Source organism: Phyllostomus hastatus, unplaced genomic scaffold (assembly GCF_019186645.2).
Source record: "Phyllostomus hastatus isolate PE091 unplaced genomic scaffold, TTU_PhHast_1.1 phas_contig_34, whole genome shotgun sequence".
NCBI lineage: Eukaryota > Metazoa > Chordata > Mammalia > Chiroptera > Phyllostomidae > Phyllostomus > Phyllostomus hastatus.
Window position 1 is genome coordinate 60,469,756 of NW_025333857.1, and position 23,661 is coordinate 60,493,416.

The 23,661-nt window shown below is 55.0% G+C and overlaps 1 protein-coding gene across 6 annotated transcripts in view; it reads left to right on the forward strand.

Moving 5' to 3' along the window:
• The window catches only part of RGS3 (regulator of G protein signaling 3), a 117,011-nt gene that overhangs the window by 32,944 nt on the left and 60,406 nt on the right, over positions 1-23,661 (forward strand). For all 6 annotated transcript variants that reach the window (XM_045840571.1, XM_045840567.1, XM_045840568.1 and 3 more), the window contains 7 exons: positions 2,478-2,559; positions 3,344-3,449; positions 4,186-4,537; positions 5,387-5,426; positions 10,500-10,696; positions 13,537-13,620; positions 18,831-18,942. In XM_045840571.1, the coding sequence (XP_045696527.1) occupies positions 2,478-2,559; positions 3,344-3,449; positions 4,186-4,537; positions 5,387-5,426; positions 10,500-10,696; positions 13,537-13,620; positions 18,831-18,942 (973 nt within the window). The remainder of the gene's footprint in view (positions 1-2,477; positions 2,560-3,343; positions 3,450-4,185; positions 4,538-5,386; positions 5,427-10,499; positions 10,697-13,536; positions 13,621-18,830; positions 18,943-23,661) is intronic.

The following is a 23,661-nucleotide window of genomic DNA, read 5'->3' on the forward strand; positions in this document are numbered from 1 at the left end:
CTGGGTGAGATTCGGGAGCAGTGGCAGTTCCTGCCCGGGACAGGAAAAAGCAAGGACCACCCCCAGGAAGGGCAGCCTCTGCCAGGAGCCACCAAGGTCCTGGAGTCAGGGCAGCGGTGCTCCCCTCACCTCCTGACCCTGCTGTGGTCTGAGGTCCCAGAGGAGGGCTGAGAGCTGGGAGCCCGGAGCGCCACTCGCTCCCTTCAGGCGCCAGTTTGTCTCTCTTCCACACGGGCGCACCAGATAAACTAGCCTTGCCTTCCACTCATTGGTAGTCGGGCTCTCGGGGCCCTTTCTTCTCACCGGCCCGTGTGCAGGACTGACGGCCAGAGAGTAACTCTGTTTTCCTCACTTGGTCCCACCCCTTTGCTCTCTCCTCTTCCCCACCTCTCCTCTTCCCCACCTCTCCTCTTCCCCACCTTCCCCACCCCCAGCTGGGGAGCTGGTTTGGACTGTTGTCCTGGCTGGTTCTTCTTAGGCTGGTGCCCAGGAAGGCAGAAGGGGCTCCTGCCCACTGTGCCCCCTGGACAAGGGGACCAAGATGTGCGTATGGGAGGCTGTTTTGCTGGATCACATGGTTCATCTCTGAGGCCAGTCCTCAAACTGTTAGCTCTGAGCCCGTGGGTGCTAGGTCCTGTTTCCAGAGCCTGCACCGAGGCCCGAGGGGCTGTGGCTCTTGTGGGGCAGGACTGAGGGAGTGCTGGCCGGACTTCGGAATCCCAGCTTCTGCTTGGGTCGCGGGTGAGTCCCCAGGGCCCTAAACCGCTGCTGGTCGTGTGGAGCGGCCCCGGGCTCCTGACAGCTTCCCTCGGCCCCGGCCTGTGCTTCCGCACTCACTCCAGGGTTTGTTGTTCTTTCTTTCTTTCCATTTTTTTCTCTTCCTGTCTTAGCTGTGTGTTTTCCCAGAATTCTTATGGGAACAGGGTATTTTCCTGCCCCCTCCCCCGTCCCCTTGTCTGTCAGATTTCCTGTTTTACAAACTTGCTTTGAATCCAGGCCCAGGGCTGGTGGGAAGCGGAGGCTCAGAGGCCTCCTGGCAGCTTCCAAGGGCCTTGGTCACCCTGGGGCCCTGGCCCTCCCCTTCCTCACGCCTGGCCTTTCGGACAGCTGGCAGGTGAATGCCAGGCACCTAGCCTTGAAGGGACAACCTCTCGAGGAAGAGATACAATCCCCTGACAAGAGGGCTGCCCTTGACCTTTTCCAGCCTTGCTGAGCTGGCTTCTTTCCCAGCCTGCCTGGGACACTCCCTGTGCCTCCCCAGGGCCCACTCCACATCCACTTTCAGGGAGTCTCCTGGGACCCCACTGAACCCCTTTTCTGACTCTTGCTCCCTCAGGTCTGTTGCTTTCATACACCTGCTCCCGCAGCTTGGAATTGCTTTTCGGGCGAGCCAGGCCAGCCAGGCCTTGTGCGTGCTGCCCGGTGCCTTATTGGGGATGCACAGAGGGGAACGCAGTGAGACGGTACTGAACCGAGCCGCAGACTGCACCACACCCCCACAGCTTCCCACTGCCAGTGGGATGCGGCTGGGCTGTCCTCATTAACTGAGCACTCGCCGGGTTTCTGCGGTGCACAAAACCAAACACAGAGGACCGTTCCCAACACAGTCTCCGTGTGTTTTGCTATAATGCGTGTCATGTCCTGCTTTGTTTTGGAGAGATCTGTGTACACTCGTGCCTCTCTGCCAGCCAGAGACCAAGGCCTCCTGCTTCCTCCCCTACTGCAGCAGAGCCTGGTGTGCACCAGGAACTCAATAACTGTGTTGTGAAGACCATCCAGATGGCGTGGCCCTTTCAGGGGGCTTCTGAAAGTAGGGGTTACACATGGTCTCAGCAGGCACAAGCGAGGGCAGTGGCAAGTTCAGGTTCAGCAGGGAGGCCTATGTCCTCACCTGCCCCTCAACGAGAGCCCTCACTAGATACCTTGAGGTTCTGGTGATGGACTGCCCTGAGAACCCCAGCACTTGCCCCATGGCCTTTGACTTGGGGTTGTGAATGTACATGCCCCTGTCTTCCCACGCCTGTCCTCTGGGAGGCCAGCAACCAGGCGGGCTTTGTTTCTGAGCCCCCAGCACAGGGCCAGCCCCAGGGCAGTGCTCCGTGAGCCCTGGGGGAAAGGAGGAAGGGACCAAACGGGCAGTGGGTCACAGGCCAGGTGGACATGTGCAGGTGCAGAGGGCCCTTCGGAAGAGGGCCACATGTCAGCTAGGGCTGAGGAAGGCGAGGTTTGCCCATCCAAGGCTCTTTCCACCTGGCCTCCCGCTTCGGCCTGGGTTTGCCTCCGGAGCTCCCAGCTGTCCCGCTTGGCCCACAACCCAGTGGCCAAGATGCCCAGGCTGAGACAGGGATGGTGGGGGGCGGCTGGCCTCCTTTTTGGCTCCAGTTCCCTTGGAGAGGAGGGTGGCTTTGGGGTGGGGCCTGTGGGCTTCCCGGCCTCCGATGGGTGTCTGGGAGTAACTGGGCCGGGCTGTGTCCTAGATCACCATCCCGAGGGGGAAGGACGGCTTTGGCTTCACCATCTGCTGTGACTCTCCGGTCCGAGTCCAGGCCGTGGATTCCGGTGAGTGTCTCGGGCGATGCCAACCCCACTGGCGCCGCCCTGCGTGTGGGCGCTGCAGACGAGACCTGAGAACTGTCGGGGGGCCCCGAAGGGGAGCAAAGTGTGTTCTGGTTTTTCGGAACGAGAAGAATAATATTTTTAAGTGACCACAGATAAAACCGAAGTTTATGAAAATATACCCACTCTCCTTTTTTTTTGTTTTTATCAAAACGAAAATACATTTTTGTATTTTGTTTCCCAAGCATTTCAAACAGGAACTAAATCTGTATGTTCAATAATGGCTGCATGGGAAAATGAGTCATTTCTGAACTCTGTTTGGAATGGGTATTTTATCCTATTCCAAGCTGCTTGATTAGCACTTACACATAGGCATTCCCTCCCTGTTTTTCACAAAGAAAAGGTTTCTCCTGGTCACAATGAGCATCCTCGGAGGAGGATCCAGGGCTGGGTGACCTGGGCGACGGGCACTGAGGCTGGCGCTCAGTGAACCTTGCAGAAGGAGTGAGTGAGTGCAGTGAGAGCCTGGCTGCAGGAAGGGTTCCCAGTGGGGTGGGAGGTCTGGGGAGGTCCGGGGGGCGGGGGGCTTGCTGGAAGTGTGAACAGGTGAAGAATGTGTTCCTTTAAGGTCCCTGGGAGCCACCAGTGTCTGCCCCTCACTTCCTGGATGAAGAAACACAGAGGGGCAGTCCTCGTCCTAGTTTGCTGGGGAAGCAGAGGACCCCGGGTCCTCTGAGGGGGGTGTGGGTTGGAGGTGCCCTTGAGTGTCTTGTCTTTGTCCCTGAAGGGGGCCCGGCAGAGAGAGCAGGGCTGCAGCAGCTGGACACGGTGCTGCAGCTGAACGAGAGGCCCGTGGAGCATTGGAAATGCGTGGAGCTGGCCCACGAGATCCGGTGAGAGGGGCAGGGCGGGCGGCCCCAGGCGCCCAGGCTGACGGCACACCTCCCCTCCCCTGACCTGTGGCCTCACCCAGCCCGGCTTTGCCCAGCTGTTAGCAATTCACTTTGCCCCTCAGGGAATCAGGTTCTGAGCCTGCAAATGGAAGGTTCAGGCTCTCAGCGAACCACAGGGAAGAAGCTCTCAAACCAGCCCTGTGGTTCCTGAGGCAGCTCCAGGGGGTGGCTTTCTACTTCAGCTAATTATTTCTGCTACCTCACAGCTCAGCCCACTGTTTTTAAAGGGTGTGTAGATGTTGCAAATGGGTCAGTTGCACAATTTAAAAAGTTGTTCTTTAAAATGTTTGGGTCTTCTACATTTTGACCTGCTGGGGTAGACCCCTCATGGCCCATTGCAGGTTTGCTTCTAGAATGACTGGCTGAGAGGTCGCCCGTAGGTGGTATATACTTGCTCCTCCTTGCTGATACTTTGCCCACAACAGACGTCACTAATTGAGTTTGCTACTTGCTTAATATGACCTTGGCCTCAGCATCCTTCTTGGCTGCTGTCGGTCAATTAGACCTGTCCTAAGGGGCCGCTGTGCTGTCTGTGCTTTGCATGGTCTCTTTTCCTTCCTGCCCTGACATTAGGGGCTTCTCTCCTTCCCCCACCCTTGCCCCTGCAGGCCCCCACCCTGGCCGATTATGGTGCCCCCCAGACTCAACTTCTCTCTGTGATTCATGCCCCTCCCAGGAGCTGCCCCAGTGAGATCATCCTGCTCGTTTGGCGCATGGTCCCCCAAGTCAAGCCAGGACCCGATGGTGGGGTCCTGCGGCGGGCGTCCTGCAAGTCAGCGCACGACCTCTTGTCACCCCCAAACAAGCGGGAGAAGAACTGCACTCATGGGGCCCAGGCACGGCCTGAGCAGCGCCACAGCTGCCACCTGGTATGTGACAGCTCAGACGGGCTGCTGCTCGGAGGCTGGGAGCGCTACACCGAGGTGGCCAAGCGCGGGGGCCAGCACACCCTGCCTGCACTGTCCCGTGCCACTGCCCCCACCGACCCCAACTACATCATCCTGGCCCCGCTGAACCCTGGGAGCCAGGTATGGACAGCTGGTTCGGGGAAGGTGAAGGGCATGGGTCCCTGTGTGAGGCCAGGAAAGGACTCGGAATTGTGTGGGGAGGAGCCTGCAAGGGGCTGGGAGTGCTGAGCAAGGAGGTGGGGTGTGTGCTAACCCCGCTGCTGCAGGGCTGTCCTGGGCAGAGAGAGCAGGTCCAGAACCAGGGGTGTCACAAAGTAGAAGGCTGCACCCCAAAAGAAAGGAGAGCTTTGTGCCGGTCTGCACTTTTCCCCAATGGAAGGGGCTGCTGTGCGTGGTAGGTGGCGAGTCCCCTGTCACCAGAGGTATAAAAGCAGACACTGCATGGTGGCATGGTGGGATGATGGTAGAGTGCATGCCCCTAGACATTAATGCCTTGAGATGCTCCGGGGAAAATAGTGTTCTGAGGTCAAATAGGTTTGAGAAATATCTGGAGCATATTAGCCTATTTGAGGCTCTGAGGGCGTCCTGATGTGGACATGGTAGTTCGACCTCATTTAACTCGGCACTTTCCAGACTCCCCCGCTGGTGCACCCTTTGTGGCAGGGCGGTCGGCATGCCGCAGTGCCAGTGTTCATGGAACACTCTTTGGAGCAAGCTGCCCTCAAGGAAGTTGGGGACTTGGCCACGGATTAGACTCATTAACAGCTGTAGCCTTGTCCCACTCTAATATTCTGGAGGATTCTGGGTTCTGGGTTCCTTCCAAGCCCCCTCTCAGCTTGGTAGTAGGACCTCTGTGTCCCCTTGAGCCCCGAGTGCTCCCTTTCCATCCCCGAGCGGGCACCAGCGGCCTGCCGGGTTGTCCCACCCCGTTCCTGGGGCTGAGGCGGGTCTCCTGTCTTTGCCTTGCAGCTGCTGCGGCCTGTGTACCAGGAGGACGCCATCCCCGAAGGTGAGTCGGGCCTCTGCTGCCGTGCCCTCAGAGCCCCCGAGAGACAGTGAGGTCAGCTGCGAGGTCCTCCCCCGAGGCTGGGGGCCTCCTCAACAGAGTCAAGGTGCCCCTGCGTGTTGACACAGACTGTCTGTTTCCCCCCTCACCAGACCCCCGTGTCCTCCTGCCTCAGAGCCTGCCTCCGGAGGAAGAGAGGGGGTCTTGCAGAGCATCTAAGAGATGGCGTTTAGGATGCAGCCGTTCAACTGCGAGTCATCCAGTTTTACCAAGCAGCCAGTATACGCTGGGTATTACAGGTGGCACGGTCTGCGTGGAAGGAGGCGTGGAGTTTGGAGCTGGGAGGTCTTGAGCGACTCTTGTCCCCTCACTAAGCCTCAGTCTCTTTATCTGTAAAATGGGGCTGACAGTTCCCGCCTCAGAGGGCTGTGGGAGGGTTAAAGACAGTGGTTGTGGGTAGCAGCCTGTCTACCAGGACATGCTCCACAGAGAGTAGTCGTCTTTGAAATGCACAGGCGTCTCTGCTGTTTGAGTGATTCTCCTTCTTTGGCCTTCAAACCCTGGCCCTATTTTTTAAGAGCCAGAGAGAGAAGCTTGGCTCAAAACCAAATCCCTCTCTTAGGAAGCCTGAGATATCAGTCTTGATGCTGGAGCTGGCTGGGCATTCCTTCAGACCCCCTATGTGCCTGCTGGAGACCCCCCTTGCTAGGCGGTTCATGGTGCCTACCTGGGATATGCTAGAGCCCTTCCTCTAGTGCCTGCAGAATGCCCTTTGACCTCCTTCCTCGGGAGTGGCCTTCTCCCAGCCACTTGCGCTTGTGTCCTTGCCACCCCTGTCAGTAGTGTGAAGGTGATGCTTGCTCAGAGCAGGGGTCTGGAGGAATGCCTGTGTCTTTTCGGGGGAAAGGGCTCCCATCAGGCTCGGTGCTGCTGATGGAAGACAGCTCCATCCTCTCCAGGGTGGGGCCTTCGGGCCTGTTCTGTCCAAAATGAATCTGCATTCCTTCTGGAGAGGACTCTGAGAGTGATTCCACATTGAGCTTTAAAAGCTTTTAATTGGTACATTAGGTCACAGTGGAGATGCCACTGCTGAATGGTGACTTCATTAAGGGCAGTGCCTGGGCTGGCTCATTTCCTTGTGCAGTGCTAGATGTGTGGCAGCGAGCAGGTACGCTGTGGGGTCTCTGTTACTCAGCCGACGGAGGGACAGTGACTCTGGTTGCCTTTAAGGGTTCGCAGACTGGCCATGGAATAAGGGAGCTGGACGGGCGTGTCTCCTGGGGCGGGGGGCGGCTAGTGGTTGGGAATCGGACCCCTCTCGGCCTGAGAGATGCCTCTGAGTCTCCCTGCTGTCTTCCTGCCCTGCGTCCACGTTTTAGTTCCCCTCTGAGAACACACTGCTTAGTGACCTGAGAAGGGCAGCGCCACCTACGCTGTGGGGAGAGGGACACACAGCTTAGTAAGGCAATGATGATGATGTTAATAATGACAGTAACTTTCTGAGTGCATTGTGTGAAGAACTTGGCCTTCCTTCATCATAAAAACCCTTTTCATATCCAAGAACATCTTTGCTCTTTACCAGGGATCAAGTCTTCCTAGCTCCAGGCCCTGGGGCTCAGAGGAAGGGGTGGAATCCAGGGCACAAAGCTTCCTTCAAACACACGCAGGGGCCTCCAGAGGCTAAGGCCGTCTCCAGGGCACCGGCTTCTGTCCCCTCCTCTGGCTGGGCTGCCTGGCCTCCTTTCGGGAGGGAGGATTGAGCCATCCCGAGGTGAATGGTGTCTGGGGCCCTCTGGGGCCCGGGGTGCCCGCCTGCCTGTGTTCGGCACATTCCCTGGGCCTCGGGTACCCTCGGCATTGTCCCCTGCTCTGTGAAGACGGCCAGCCTCAGATTTGCCACTGCTGGGGCGGGATGACAGCCAGGGCTGGCTCAGAAGCCAGAGCAAAGCTGCATAATGACTGTGTTTGGTCAGTGAAGCAGGTGTTGGAGCAAAAAGAGGGGACAAAGGGGGTTGGAGCAAAAAGAGGGGACAAAGGGGGTTGGAGCAGAGACCGTAAGAGGCAGCGGGAGGGGAGTCAAGTAGTTCGCCTTCACAGAGCTCATGTGGGTTGCAGTCTGGATTGATTTCTAAAAAGAGACTTCAGAAAACCAGCTCTGGAGAGCTAGGCCCACTTGCCACACGTTCCCCAGGGGCATGTGGAGATGGGGCTCCAGGGTGCGACAGCCGTACGAGCTGGGTTGCTCCTGCCACCTACCATTTACTGGCCAAATGACCTTGGGCAGGTCACTCAGCCACCCGGGCCTCAGCACCCTTGTCTACAAAACAGAGCTGCGCAGAGCTTCCCCACCGGAAGGCAGAGGTGTGTGTCAAATGGCCCATTCACGGCTCTCCAGCCCCGGGCAAAGGTGCTGGGACAGCCCTGGGCAGCTAGAGGAGCGGAGAGAGGAGATGCCCTCTTTTTATTTTCATTTCACTTTATTTTTTAAAAATGAATTTCAAATCCTTACCTGAAGATATGTTTATTGATTTGAGAGAGAGAGAGAAACATTGATGGGAGAGAAACATCGATTGGTTGCCTTCCATACATGCCCAGACTGGGAATCGAACCTGCAGCCCTTTGGTGTACAGGACGATGCTCCAGCTAGCTGGACCACCCGGCCAGGGCAGGAAGGCATTCTTTTAAATGTCTGAGACTGGGGGGTGCAGCACCCAGATTTTGGCATCAGCAAAGGCACCTTTCTCTAACTTTGTTCTGTTTTGCCTCACTCCCTGCTTCTCAGTCCTGTGCGGTCTGTCCTCCTCCGGGCCAGGCCCGCCTGTGTGAGATTAGGCTGCCCAGCTCCAGGCTGCCCTGTGACCCCAGTCACAGCTTGGTTGAGGCCCGGCAGTCCTGCCCTAATGGTGGCCCTGATGGGTGGATTATTTGTGGCTCAGGGTGTGTAGTGACCACTTGTGCGCTCACATTCTGGCACCGTTCACCGGGCCCTCCCCTCCTGCCTCCCGTGTGTGTGCCCCCACACTGGCCCTGGGACGGGCAGCACAGCAGAGGCACCGCTGGCCGAGAGGGCGAAGGAACCCGCTCGGGGCTGCACAGCCAGGCTCTGGGGAAGCAGCGCTCAGCGCGGGTGTCCTGTCCGACTCAGAGTACAGGATGGGTTCTTTTTCACAATTTTTTAAAATTTTCAGGTACAGTTGACATTCCATATTGTTTTAGTTTCAGGTGTTAGACTTTTGTATAACATACAAAGTGATCCCCTGGTAGGTCTGGTAAGGGATGGGTTCTTCCAGCAAAGCGGCCGGGCTGATGTCAGGGCCAGCTCAGACAAGACGTGTGGCTGCATTTGTGCAAGATTCTCTCTACCCTGCTACACTCCCAGCCCCGTCCTGGACTCCGGTGCTCTCTTCTTTTCTCTCAGTGCCTCCTGAAAAGGCAGGAAGTGGTTTCAGTGATTATGATTTGAGTGCTGCCCCAAGAGAGGCTGGGATAGGTGGTCACTTGTGGGATGGGGGGTGTCGACTTGTTTTTCTCATGTCGCTTGGTGAGACGAGGTGTGAGGTGGGCGTAGGAAGCAAGTGTGAAACCTTCTGAGCTGAGTTTTTCCTCTAAGGTCGTGGGCCTCACGTTGGTGGGGAGCTTCCCCGAGACGTATCTGGGGTCGGGACACCTGTTTACTCCCTGGCTTCCAGGACTGCGGGGGAGCAGGTGGAGTCCTTGGCCCAGGGACATGCAGGTCAGGGAAGGCTGGCCAGCTGCCCTCCTGGTGGCAGGAACCCTTGGAGGGGCTGGGGGTCCGTGGAGCCTGACCACTCCAGAGTGTGCCTCCTACCTGCTTGCATCCAAGAATCCTCAACTTTTTAGCTACTCTGCCCATTGGACGGGACGTGATCAAGTCCTGTATGCCACCCCTGTTCAGTGTGAGGGTGTGTGTCCAGCAGCGTCCCCTCTTTAAGGGCCTTCTGCGCTCTCTCCCGGGGGCGGGTGTCTCCCACGGGCTCTTGCTCTCCTTTTTCTGATTGGAATAGTGTGTGAGTTAGTGGTGAAGCCGGGAGGACATCACAGCTGTGATAAGGCCTAGGCTTCCCAGAGTCCCTGGAGCACCGGATTAATTTGCTCTCCACGTGGAGGAATTCCAACCATGAGCACCGTCCTAAGTTAGCAGCCAACTTTAACTGTACTCTTACAGGTCTCAGGCGCTGTTCTAGGGGCTTTCCTTGGAACATCTCATTTAGTCCTCCCGGCAGCCCAGTGGGCTTGGTACTCTTCCAGTTGAGGCAGGCAAGAGTCTGAGGGGGAAGCGAGCTGCCAAAGGTCACCAAGCTAGCAAGCAGAGGAGTGGAGTGTGGGCACAGCCATCTGGCTTCTTGCTGGCGCTCTTCCATGACAGCTGGAGAAGCAGGTGCTGCGCCTCACCCTGCACTGACTTAAGTGAGCCCAGCTGCCCAAGCTCCCTTGGCCAATGAAGGTCAGACCCTGATGCACCCTGGGAAAGCCCACTGTCTCTGCTGCCACTGCAGAGACTGGATCTCCAGGCCCTTCGTTTATGGGACATGGGAGGCCACGGCGTGGGTGAGCGGCGCTGGGTGTGTGCAGGGAGTGGTGGGGATGGTGAAGAGCAGAGAGCACGTGCTGTGGCACCTAGACGGTCACGGCTCTGCCCCAGGTGATTGTTCTGGGTGGGACTGTGGGGCCCAGTGACAGCAGGCCTTCTGGTTTATCAAATGGGAGAGATTTCCTGATTTTTGTAAGTATGCAGCCAAGCCGATGGGTTCGATTCAGACCCTGGATCACCAGATGGAGTCTGCACCCTCCATCAGAGTCAGCGGTTCCCAGCACCATCCTAGCTGTGCAGTTGCTTATTTATGTGTCCTTATCTCTCGAAGAGTATGAGGGACTTCCCTGAGGTTCAAGGCCCTTCCGAGGCCTCCCTATAGTCTGAGCACCTCGCATAGGGCCTGGCGTATAGCAGATGCTCCCAGCAAATGGCTGTTGACTGAGACTGTTCCTTTTTCTAGGAGGGATTACCTTTGCAGGGGGAATGGAAGTGCTTCACGGTCTCCTGTCTCTGTTCTCCAGAATCAGGGAGTCCCAGCAAAGGGAAGTCCTACACAGGCCTGGGGAAGAAGTCTCGGCTGATGAAGACGGTGCAGACCATGAAGGGCCACGCGAACTACCAGAACTGCTCGGGCATGAGGCCACACACCCCACACTCAAGCTATGGCACCTATGTCACCCTGGCTCCCAAGGTCCTGGTGTTCCCTGTCTTTGTCCAGGTGAGCTGGGGCTGGCCCCAAGGACCCGCTCTGGAGGAGATGAGAAAGAGGAGGAGGATCCTTCACCCAGGACTCAGGGCCTCATTCCAGGACTGGGGGCTCCCTTTAGGGAAAGACAAATAGCTTCAGGTGCTCAGGATTCTGGGGGTTATACTGACGGAGCACAGGTCTCCAGGAGGGGGAACGGGAGAGCAGGGGCTGGGAGCTCAGCAACAAAAGGGTTCTTTCCCGCTTCCCTCCAGCCTCCCCTTTCTCTGGGGACAGGCCGGACACTCTGCAGTTGCTTGTTGTATGGTCACAGGGTCTGTGCGCTGAGGCTTCTGCTTCCTGGCTCCTCCAGTGGTTCGTTGCGTGGCAATGACCGAGGCAGAGGCCTGAAGTCTGGCCTCTTGTCTGGTCTCCTTGGTCTAAGCAAACCTCCCTGGTCAGTAGTAACTGGTGGCCTGAGATTCACTCAGGTCTCCCTTCTCCTGCTTTCCCCTCCCCTTTTCCAAACCTTTCTTTATTTCACCATGCAGATAGAGCCAGTGTGAGCATTTACGTATCTTTTCTGTGTGCATATACACATTTAAAAAAAAAAACCCCAAAACCCAAACAAGTCTTGTATGTTTATATACTGTTGCTCTTTTTAAGGGAAAATTGCATGAACATTTATCACATCATTAAATACTCTTTGAGTCTGTGTTTTGTGGTGGTTGCGTCCTCTTCTATTATGTGCATGTACCACGTTTATTTAACCATTTCTCTATTCAGACACTCGTGTGTCTAACTTCTTTTGCGGTTGTAAGTAACTCTGCCATGAGAATCCCTGTGCATGAATTGCCTCTCTGATTATTTTCCTTGGAAGAGATTCCTAGAAGCAAAATGACTGAGTCATAGGTCATAAACATTTTAAAGGCTCTTTATACATATTGACAAATTGCTGTCTATAAAGATTTGATTCGTTTAGCCTCTCGTCAGCAGCGCAGAGGTGACAGTGTCCCCTGGGCTTCATCTCTAACGATTGCTTCCTTCTCTTGTCCTCTGGCACCCGACTCCAGGCCTGGCACTGTCTAGTGGCGCTTGGACACACGTTCTAGGGCGCCCTGCTCCTCCGGCAGGTGGCCTGCCTCCCCCGGACGACTCCTGCAGTAGTGCTCTCCCCCTTTGCCTTTCTCTCGGTCTCTTCTCTTTCTTGGGAGGTAGCCCCACAGTCTTGGTTGGCACTTACAGGGGTTATTTTTTGTTTTTTGTTTTTACATTTTTACAAAAACAAAATGAGTTTTGAAAAAGTTGTAAAGAATTTTTAATTGTAAAATATGTAAACCAAAAAAAAAATGGCACAACACTTACCTGTGCGGTTTGACAAGCAACTGTAAGTGGATGCGCACTACGGTTGAGGAGCAGGCCCTCGCCGCCGCTCCGGAGCCCGGGTGTCTATCACTTCTTGATCGGAATGTCCTCCCCGGCGGATGTGCCCACCAGCCTGACGTTATGACAGTCACTTCCTTTCTTTTCTTTAGTTTCACCATCTATGTGGGCTTTCCTAAATAATATATTTGGTTTGGCCTCTTTCTGAATGTTTTTTAAAGGTCTTATTTATTTATTTTTAGAGAGAGGGGAAGGGAAGGAGAGTGAGAGGGAGAGAAATGTTGATGGGAGGGAGAAACATTGATTGGTTGCACCTCGAGTGCCCTATCTGGGGACGCCCCACCCAGGGACAGAACCTGCAACCCTGGCATGTGCCTGACCAGGAATCAACTGGCAACCTTTCGCTTTGCAGGGCGATCCCTAACCAATTGAGCCACACTGGTCAGGGCAGGGCAGGGCTTATTGTTGTTGTTGTTTTTTTTTAAATTTAATTTAATTTAATTTTTAAAAAAGATTTTATTTATTCATTTTTTAGAGAGGGAAGGGAGGGAGAAAGAGAGAGAGAGAAACATCAATGTGCAGTTGCTGGGGGCCGTGGCCTGCAACCCAGGCATGTGCCCTGATTGGGAATCGAACCCTGTGATGCTTTGGTTTGCAGCCCGCGCTCAATCCACTGAGCTACACCAGCCAGGGCTTTTGAATGTTTTTTAATGAAACCATACCACATGTATTCTTTGAGCCCTACTTCCTTTGTTTCCCATTATTTGTAAGGCCCATCCAGGTTGTTGTGGGTTGTTACATTTGTTTCTGTCTCTCTCCTCCAGCACCTTGCTTGGTGTCAGGTGCCTGGAAGCTGTGTCATAAATACGCATTCATGAGGATAAGCCCTGCTGGGGAGTCCAGAGCTTAGGGAGCTTCCTCTGGGGTGGGCAGGTATGGGGCAGGGCGGTGGGGTAGCATAAGAAGTTTGGGTAAGAATTGGTCCCTGGGAACTGAGGTCTGAGAAGGAGTCAGTTACCTTCAGAGTGTCATGAATGTAAGGTCTGGCTTTGAAGGTGCTCTCAAGTGATCCAATCTGGCTGAGTTTGGTATCCTGAGCCTTCTCCAGACATGTCCTGAGAGCCTGGACCTAACAGCAGGGACCATCCCATGAGGCACGAACAGGACGTGGGGTATGGGCCTGGGAAGTCCCAGGAGCCCAGTGTGGTGGAGGAGCGGGGGGCGGGGAGGGCTGCAGCACGTGGTTGGACTTCCTGCCGGAGCGTATAGCTCTCGCGGTGAGGGCTGGTGGTGAAGGTGGCAGTAACAGTTCCGCCCAGGACCAGAGCGTCTGTCTTTCTGTTTCCATCTGTGTATGAGGGGGTGTGTGGGTTTTTGGGGTGAGAGGAAGGCTGGCAGACTTTTCTGTGTCAGGCTTTGTCGAGCCGTCTCTCCCCGCCACCCCCAGTCACCTCCATCAGGCCTCTTTGAACTCCCCACTTTGATTTCAGCCGTTAGATCTCTGTAACCCTGCCCGGACCCTGCTGCTGTCAGAGGAGCTGCTGCTGTACGAGGGGAGGAACAAGGCTGCCGAGGTAAGGCTGGTGCACACGCGTTCCCAGGTGGGCTGTCCTGGTGGGCTTCCTGGGCCATCCTCCGGGCCCCCAACTCTTCCCTCTTCCTGCTGGTCTTTGAATTGTACGATCTCAGGGTAGAGAAAACCTGGAAAGGCTTCCATCCCCCTCCATGCCCTCCTTACCACATGGGGACCCCGCTTGTTCTTGTACATTTCCAACAACATGGAACTCACTACCTCTCAAAGCTATTTAGTCCATCTTTGATGGTCAGAAAGTTTTTCCAGCCCCTAAAGACATCCCATTGTTTGTTCTAACGTCCTCTAAGGAGCAGAAGAGGTGGCCGTTCCTCCCAGCTGTGATGAATGACTTGGTAGGTGAGAAGATGAAAGCCGTTAGCCAAAGAGAATTTTTAGAGGAGCATCAGTTATGCAGGTTTTGTGGGTCTGTATTAACCCAGGTCCTCCTCTAAGGGGATAAGTCTGTGATTTCTCCTGGGCTTTAGCTTAGCCCGCTAAAGGGTGTGGAGATCATGCCTCTTTGGGGGAGCTGGCCCCTGCTGATGTCTGACCCAGGAAATCTGACCCCAAATTCCCCAATTCCCCAATCCCCAGAGCTGGCCAGGTTCCAGCTCAGTCCCGTGAGTGTAAACCTACTTGGGCACAGAAGCTGGAGCCCTGGGATCTTCAAGGCCCTGAGGGCCCTGAAGAGAGGGTAAGGGGCTTGCTGCAGATCGGGCCCTGACTCAGCACTGGCACTCTGGCTGGCTGGGTCGAGGGACAGCTTGGGATGGTGTGGAAGTATCAGGAAACCTGAAGGTGGGAAGCATAATACCCAGCTGCTGCTCTGCTGCTGGCTCACTCATGACTTCTTCTTCCTCAGTTGTGTCTCATCTGAGCAGTGTGTGTGTGTATTTGGGGCAGCGGATCTTCTGGGACCTTATGTGTAATTGTGGCTAGAGCAGGAGGCTGCTTCTGTTTTGTTTTTTTGAACAAGCAGACCAGAACTCATATGTTCCAATGAGCATCATCTCTTTCAAAGGAGCTCCCTGGGGAGACTGCATGCTCATTATTGCTACCTCCCCGGTATTGCTCACTCCAGCTCCAGACCTCTTCCTGGGGAACTTTCTTAAGGACCTTGGCCTGTCTTCTGAGTTGCCTTGATGGGAGTAAAACTTTATCTATTGAGGGGGATTTGAATGTTAGAAATAAGAAGTCACTTGGAACTGTGCTTGGTGAATGAGCGTGTGGTGGAGCTAAGTCAGGTGGCCAACAGGGAAAGTGAGGTGGGGCTGTACATTCACGAGATTCCGGAGAAGGCACTTAGAAATGGCAGCCACCCTGAAATACATGCACACGTCTAAATTTGCCCTTTCGTTTGTCCACTCACCATCAAGTCTGCACACTCTGAGCTGCAGGTGTGTTTCATGTACCAGATCTCCACACCCCCAGGAGAGGCACAACTGTCCCCACTGTATAGATGGGGAAACTGAGGCGCCAGCGAGATTAACTGGGACCTGAGGGGCTCTAGGCTCACCAGGGGTGGAGCCAGGATTAGCACTGGGAACTCAGGCTCAGCGGTGCTTCCCATGATCCCATGCTGCCTCTGGCCTGTTTGTTTCAAAACAAACTTGCAAACACAAGCTGAAGCCAACACCAGATTACAGTCTGGCCCAGAACTCTTTGCTCGTGGGTCTCTGGAGCCTCAGAACTAAGTGGACCCCCTTTGAACATCGAAGGAAGTGATGTGAAGACAAGTAAAAATAAATATATGTGTGTTTCTTAAACTATGCTGGGAAGCATATACGAACATCTCAGTTCAGGCCCGAAATATAAACCAGCACGAGAGGGGCTTGCGTAAGTCTGCAGAACCGCAGCGTTGCTTCGTCTTCAGGGGACGTTCCTTCTGATCGCTTCCCCGTAACTCCCAGCTGGTGGTTTTCCAGCACGTGCTAGTGCGCCTGCAGAGGCCATCCCTCCAAACACAGGTTTTGTTAACAGAGAGTGCTAACTGTGGAAGGTTTTCCCTTACACTCAACAGGGATCTTTATTCCGGGAACGTTCCCCCGTGGTTCTTAGTCTCTGCTCTGAGCGTGAGTTTGCTGAAGTCTGTGAGCAGATCCAGGCCCACACCATGAACTGCCCTCATCACACCCCCTCCTGGAAGTCACGGACTTCGTTAATGTGCCCTGGGGTCAAATGAGCATAATGGAGCAGCCTGATTTATACATTCCAACCACAGGTACCCAGCATCTACAGTGTGGCTGGGCCCTGTGCTAGCGCTTCCAGGAATACTGCGGGGCCCAAAACAGACACACCCTCACTTTACAGACTGACTCACTGAGTTTACCATTAACTAAGGCCCCAAGGTCTTTTCTGCAAACCCTGCCCTTAGGCCAGATTCCTGGAGGAAGCTTGGTTAGGGCTACTTGGGAGAGGTGACCCTCCCAGTTGCAAGGATTCCCTAACCCAGCAACTCCTCAATCCTTGACCCTTTGGGAAAACAGATGTGTCCTTGGAGCAAGTGTGGAGAAAACCCTTGGCGGGCAGCAGGTAACAGGGCCATGGAGGTGGGCTTCACTCCACCGTGGGCCGCCGGGGCTCCCACTGGAGAGATGCTGGTGAGGTGGCAGCGGGGCCCACCTGCCTCCCCTGGCACACTTGCCATTCGCCCTGTGTGCCAGCTCTGTCCTTTCCATGACCCGACTTTGGGGAAATTCTTCGTTCATGCTTTAATCACTTCCTGTCTAGACCACATTTCCAGCTGTGGGAATCAGGGCCAGAGCAGCAGCCTGGGGCTTTTTGCACCTTGCCCCTGGGCGCTTAGCATCTGCCCGGTCCTTTCTGGGCCTGGGCCGTTTTTTGACTTTATAGGCTCCTCACTTCTCCAGCGCTTCCCCTGCCAGCTTCCCAGTGGGCCCACGGAGGCCCGCCAGGCTTCCCTTAGGGTGGGCCGGGGAGACTGAGGGTTTGCCTGTGTTGGGTGAGTGTAGAGCCTTCCCCTTTTCACTGTTTGAAGACCTCGCCTCAGACAAGGAGCCCCTCAAATCCTTCTGAACTCTCAGTTCATTTTCTTCCCCTCCCTTAACTTTATTTATTTTTTTGTCTCCTTTGCTCCTCTTTTCTGGTCCCTGCTTGGATGCTTTCACATTCAGGGATAGGACAACTCTAGGTATTGAATATATTGCTGCCTCTCTGTACTGTGACCGCTTTGGGGTCAGCCCTACCTGGGCAACGGTCCTCAGCTGTGTTATCTTAGACAGGTCACTTAACCTCTCTGAACTGCAGGGCCCCCCTCTGTATAACTGAGGGCAATGGTGTTATTTACAAGTGAGGGTCCACAGAGCAGGAAATAAGTGCTCAACAGACGGAGGCTCTTGTTGTGCTGTGCGGGCCAGGGCTGTGGTGGGAAGGGGGTTGGATGGCATCATCACCAGGGTCCCTCCCAGCCCAGGGTTCCAGAGCCCTCATGTTTGGCCCCATCAGAGGAGCCAGAGCCTCTGAGAGCCTCTTGCCCACGGACGACGCCTCCTGTTGTTTCTCTGGCCAGATTCCCTCACACCCCTGTGTCTCTGCTGTGCTCAAGAAGCCAAGGGGTCCTTTGGAAAATATTGATATGCTTCTTTAAATTTCAAAAGTAACAGATTATCATTGCAAAATAATTCAAATTAAGCAGATATGTATGAAAGAAAATCCATTCCCCAGAGTGAAGAGCATGATATCTTGGACATTTAAAAAATGTTAAATATAGGCAGAGTTATAGTTTCATTTCACAAAATTGGATTATGCTGTCAATATTTTTGCACATTGCACTATTTTGACTTTAGGCATTTATGGTTTTTTTGCCCTTGTTTATTTTATTCTATTTTTTTTACTTCATCCCCACCACCATTCATTAGTTTATGTACTTTATTTAAAAAAATTAAATTTATTGGGGTGACACTGGTTATAAGATTATGTACATTGTACATTGTGTGCTCACCACCCAAAGTCCGATCACCTTCTGTCACCATGTATTTGAGTCCTTTTGCTCTTCCACATCTGCGTGGGTACTTTTTTTAAGCAAAAGTATTGCTGAGAACATCCATATAGGTTCACATTCATACAGCCTTGGGAGTATTTCTGTAGGGCGATCTCAGCGGTAGCCTTGTTAGGTCATCTGCAACAGCCTGATCCCTAAATGTCAACATACCGGCTTTTTAAACTTCAGCGACGATCCACACACACACTCGCCGCGGCCCTCAGGGGTGCCTGCCAACCCCTGCCGGCTGACTCTTCTCACTTCGGAAGAGACGGAGTAGCAGTTTTGACACCTCAAAAGGAAGTTCACATAATTAATCATATTTTGTTTTCTTCGGAGAATCTAAACTTGGATTTTATTGCTCCTGACTAAAGGCCACTACAGAATTTACAAAGCACAGTGTAATCTTTAGTGGCATTAGAGTCAAGTCAATTTTTGCAGCACAAAAATATGCTGAGCATGCCTGTTGGTTTACCTAGAATGTCTAAGAATAGCTTTCTCCTTTATTTTTGGAGCAGCGAGTGCATAAAAGAGATAAAAGTTATGCACGTGCCTGTGTTGGAGCGTAAGTAACGGGCTTCTTAAACTGGTCGCGCATCGCTGCCGTTGAAGTTACCGCAACAGTTTGGTAACAGTGGCGCACGTTGCAGGATGCTTGTCTGGGGCTTGTGAAAGGGGCCGTGAGAGAGCCGGGCAGGGGCTCTCCCTGGTTGTACAGATGAGGAAACTTGGGAGACTTAACCAAGATTTCATGGCTCCTTAGGGGGATAGAGCCTCGGGACTTCTGAGCCCAAGTCCAGTGCTCTTTCAGCCAGATGGTGAGAGGACAGTACAAGCAGATGTGGGACATCCTGCAGCTCAAGCGTGGCTCCGAGCCAAGGAGATTCCAGGGCTTTTGGCCAGCAATGTGCGCCTGCAAGGTGTCAGGCTGTGCAGAGCTTGCAGGGGGGCCACCTGCCATGGAGGGTGAGGGTCCTTTTTGTGTGGTTTAGTTTTTCCTCCTGTGAGGAGAGGAGCTGTCGAAAACTATAGGGCAAAAGGTTGTTCTTTCCTCCAGGGCAGGTCTCTGCCCTTGGCTGAGGCCACACTGAGTCCGCCCCAGGTGCTGCCTAAGATGACGAGGACTCCTTTCCTGGACCTTTGGTGAGGTTGTGGCTCCCGGCCTCTGGGACAGCTGAAGAGCCCATTCTGTTTGCTCTCGCCTGATGCAGGTGACACTGTTTGCCTATTCGGACCTGCTGCTCTTCACCAAGGAAGACGAGCCGGGCCGCTGCAACGTCCTGAGGAACCCCCTCTACCTCCAGAGCGTGAAGCTGCAGGAAGGTAAGCTTGTTGTGCCCAAGGTTGTCCTGGGCCCCCACCCACAGTGTTCTGAGTTCACTGCTCCTGGCAGCCTGGGTGCTCAGTTTGCGTCCGGCCCCTCTGGTGCTAAGCTGTCAGCTGTCTGGGGGCACCTGAGCATGTGTGGTCAGGTCCTGCCCCTGGGCTGCGGGCTCTGACACTGGTATTCCGTTGTAGGCTGGCAAGCCTGCCTGCACACCCCAACCTTTGCTGGGAGGTTTCTGTTCTGGAGGTGTTTAGGGAGGATGTGGAGTGAGGTGGGGAGAGCTTCGGACCTAGACCTGTGTTCAGATCTCAGGCCTGCCCCTGGCTACCTGTATGGCCTCGGGCAAGTTACTTACCCTCTCGGAGCCTGGCTCCGCATGTGTGAGTGTGGGATACCATAGTGTCCCAGAAGGCTGTTGTGAAGATTAAATTAGGTCATGTATGCAAAGTACTTGACCCACACCAGGTGCCCAGTAAGTGCTCGTTGCCGCCACGCTCACCACATATCCGGCACAAGAGACCACTGCCCCTTCTCCACTCGGTTAATTTAGTGCTTTGGCCCGAGCCCCAGGAAGCTGGAGTGCGTGTGGCTGGGGGCTGGAGCGGGAGCACGCGGGAGCATGGAGTGGCCCTCTACCCCAAACTTTCCATCGTGCCCTCCTCCGCTCTGGAACGGAAAGCCAGCTGGGAGTATCTGCTGAGCGGTTTGGTTTGGCGCCTGAGGTCTCCGCCGAAAGGGGCTTGATTTCCTCTCCCAGATTATGAAAACAACAACAGACCTGTTTGAGCATGGGTGACAGGGGCCGGGAGGAAAATATTACCCAGCAAAAGAATTCTGTTTTGACGGGTTTTGCTCCAGGAAAACTTCCTGCCTGTTTGCAGACCTGACCTGTGTGCTCAGCGCCTGCTGGCCTCCCCCTCAGATACCAGGCAGTGTGAGAACCTCCACTTTCGCCACCCCACAGGAAGTCACTTACAACTTCTTCTCTGCCTCTGACTTTCCCCTGCCCACTGAGGGGGAAAAGCAAGGTACCTCCCTCAGAGGCCGGCCCCTCCCTCGGGGCACCCCCCCACCCGCCCCCACCATCCGGACCAAGGTCAGTGGTGAGGAGCAGCTCTCAGAACAAGCCGTGCCTGGAGTTGCAGGGAGCTCCCGTGGGAGGAGGGCAGGTGAGAGCTACTGCCCTTGGTTTCCTGCTGCTCTGCCCTTTTCCTCCTTCCTGCTAACCAGCTTCCCCTACGTGCCCGTTGTCGAGTCCTTCCCACCACAGGCATGCATGTGTGTACACACGCACGCGCGCGCGCACACACACACACACACACACACACACACACACACTGTACACTCTTCCTCTGTGCACCTGCCCATCACCGGCTCAGACAGTCTGGGACCCACTGAGCTGTGAGGAGTACATCGGGCAGTGCTTGGTAACCTGGGGTGTTTGACATCAGAACTGGACTCTTATTGGAGGGTAGTGATCATCCTCTGATAAAAGGAGGGAGGGCAAAGAAGGGGGCTCAGACTGGCTGTGCTTTGGGGAGGGGTTGGGATGAGAGTGGCAAGGGCAGTGGAAGAGCCCAGGGTAGCACCTGGGAGTTTGGGGTCTGGGCTCAGCTTTGCTGCTGACATGCTATGTGACTCCAGCCGGATTTTTCCCTCTTCTGGCCTTCTTGGGACAGTCCTGTGTGTTCCCTCCCAGCCCGGATGTCCCAGACAGACCCTGAGGTAGCCGTGAGAAACCAGACAGTGCCCATATGTCCAGTCTCCACCCCTCGGGGGAGCAGAGCCTGACCGGAAATTGGTTGTATCTTCCCCTCCCAGCGCCCCAGACCCAAGGTTTTGAAGTTAGAGGCAGGGTGAGCTCCATCCTCCGCTGGGTGGTGGATGGCCTTGGTAGGTGCTGTGGGGCCTTGAGGTGTTGCAGAGATACTTCCCAGATGCTGAGCGCCTGCAAGCTACAGTCTCGTGCAGGCATGGCTTCCTCGGGCCGGAGACCACATCCTCTCCCTGCAGATGGCAAGCTGCAGGTGGCCAAGGCCAGCGCTCCTTACGAGCGACAACCATGCTATTAGAGCCCGTGGGGTTGGCATGGGAGGGGGATGTGTGTGTGCGCATGCCTGTACGGACCCTGCTGGGCAGGTGGTTTGGTGCAGACAAATTGCCTGCCCTTCCCCAGCAGTGTCAGTGAGCAAACACAGTGAATATGGCTCTCCAGGGAGCCCGTGAGCGGGGAGCGAAGGAAATGGTTCAGTAACATTGAGCACTCACGGTGCACATTCCATTGCTTAGATTTCTTTCCAGGCATTGGTGGAGCCCTCGTCTCCTCCCCAGCACCCCTCTCCCCTGAGACAGCCCTGTGGGTCCTAGGGTTTGCAGAACTCCGCTGACCCCTTCTCCTCGGTCCATGCCCGATTTCCTGCCCGCCTCCCTTGTGCCCCCAGAGACCCACTGCGGCCAGCAAAGGCCTGAGTGAGGCTTTTAAGAGATGCATTTGGGGCTCAGCTGGAGTTTCTGCTGGCTGAATGGTCTCTGATTAACATTGTTCATGCTGCTAGGTTTTTTGTTTCAACATGTGTGAAGAGTTCAATTTGGGGCAAAAGAGATGGTAAACGAGGAACATGCTCAGCCTTTCCTGGGGGCTGGGACTGGTGAGAGTTGTTCCTGGCCCGGGAGACTCTGCCCCACCCAGGGACCAAGGAGCTCCTCACGCGACCCTGTCTTCCAGGGTCTGTCTCAGGGCCCAGAACACCGTGGGCGCTCAAGAAATGTTTGTTGGGTGAATGAATGAACGACTGGAAGGAGACCAGAAATACTGCCCCAGCTTGGGGGCCGGGAGTGCCCTCCTTGCCCAGGGCTCCTTTCAGGAGGGTGGCTGCTTAAACCGCGCCTGCCCTCCTCCTGTCCGGCTGTCCCCAGGCCACAGCGGGCTGCGCAGCAGTGTGATGGGAACAGGCGGAGAGCTGGCGCTAACAATTGGGACATCTCCGGTCAGCCAGGGCCCATTGTGGCCTCTTCCTGCCTCTGCCGCCCACTGACTTTGTGGCTCTTTGTGTTTCTGCCTCCCAGGCGGCCAGCATCCCGCCCATGGTGTGTCTTCCTGGCCTGCTCTGGTCTCTCAAGATGGCCTGGAAATGTCTAGCTGATTCTTGGGCGGTCCATCCGCCCTGCTGACCCAGGTGCCCAGTTTTGGAAACTCAGCAGCTGAGGTCCCAGCCACTGGGATGCTCAGAGTTCAGTGCAGTGGGTTGCCATTTTCCGAGGCTGGAGTGGATCCTCAGGGCCCACCTCAGTGCTGGCCGTTGGGGCGAGCAGAGCGGGGAAAGTCCTCCACCCCTGGAGCACGTGGCCCAGGGGAAGGGCAGAAAAGTAGACTGGTATGGGGGCAGGAGCATGACGTGGTGGTTGGAACACAGGCTTTGGAGGCAGCTGGTCCTGGGTTCACATGTCAGCTCTCACTTTCTTACTGTATGCCTAGTGTAAGTTGTTTTCTGTGTTGGAAAATGGAGACAAGAGCCCTCTGGCTCGTCTTACAGGGCAGAGAGGCCTTGGTGAACGGCTGAGTCTGGGACCTCGGCTCAGCCCTGAGAGGACTGTGGGAAAATGACAGAGGGCTCAGAGCTGAGTGGGGAAGTCCACCTGAGGCCTGCTCAGCCCATGACTGGGGATCCTTTCTGGACGTTTCATCGGGGGGAAGCAAGGCCCACCCAAAACCCAAATGGCTCCCTGTTACATTTCATAATAGCAAAAGCGGTTGGAGTGTTCCACAGAAGCCCAAATGTGCCTGTCCCTTTTCTCTACACGGGCCCCATGTCCACACGCAGGAGAGTCCAGAGCTCAATCTAATGTTTCAGAAGGGTCTCTGGTGGGGCTGAGGTCCCTCGCCTCGGTCGGCCGCCCGACAGCCTGCTCTTCCACAGCTGCGCCTCTGCCCTGGCCCCCTTGGCTGCAGAGACTCGGAGCCATGCTGAGCGCTGCCCCCATTCTGTCTCTCCGTCAGAGCGCTGCCAGCGCAAGGCCAGGATGGGGGCAGGCGTCAGTGAAGGGTGGGGGTCGTGCAGGAGCATGGGGGGCACGCCACAGCACAGAAATGTTATCGAGACAGTCGTCAGCCGTGCCTCATCGTGGGAAAGAGTCCTGCGCTGCGTTCCCCCAGCCGCAGCCTCTCATCTCCCTGACGCTCCTGTGTTCTTGGCTTTCCCCTCCCTTCTGGGTAGAACCTTCTCTTTTCTCACTGCCAGCTTCTAAACCCCAAATTGCTGTTATTTTCTTACTGAGATTTTTTTGCTTCTCTCTTGGCACTAAGGTCGGCTTCTGGAAAGTCAAGGAAACATCCCACTGTGTTTTCTTAAACGAAAAAAAGAAACCCAACTCCTTTTATTTCCACCCTCAGCAACGCAAAGAAGTGGCAGAAGCTTTGAAATGACGGGGTCCTTAAACATGCCGGATTCATCCCAAGGGCAAAGTGAACTGCGTTTACTCATGGGATTTTCTCTATCTGGCTCCGTCTGGTGTCCCTGGCCCAAGGGGTGGTTTTGCCCAGCAACTGCCCACTGCCTTGCTCTGAGGGGGCCTAGCCTTCACTCACTACTTTTCTTAGGAGTAGGCTTGACCTACTGTCTCTGTTTGTACCTTGTGCTTTGCAAGGCACAAACCTTTACTTTGCAGCACGATTTGTAATCTCTTTGATAATTGCTTTGATTCGGGTACATGTGGAG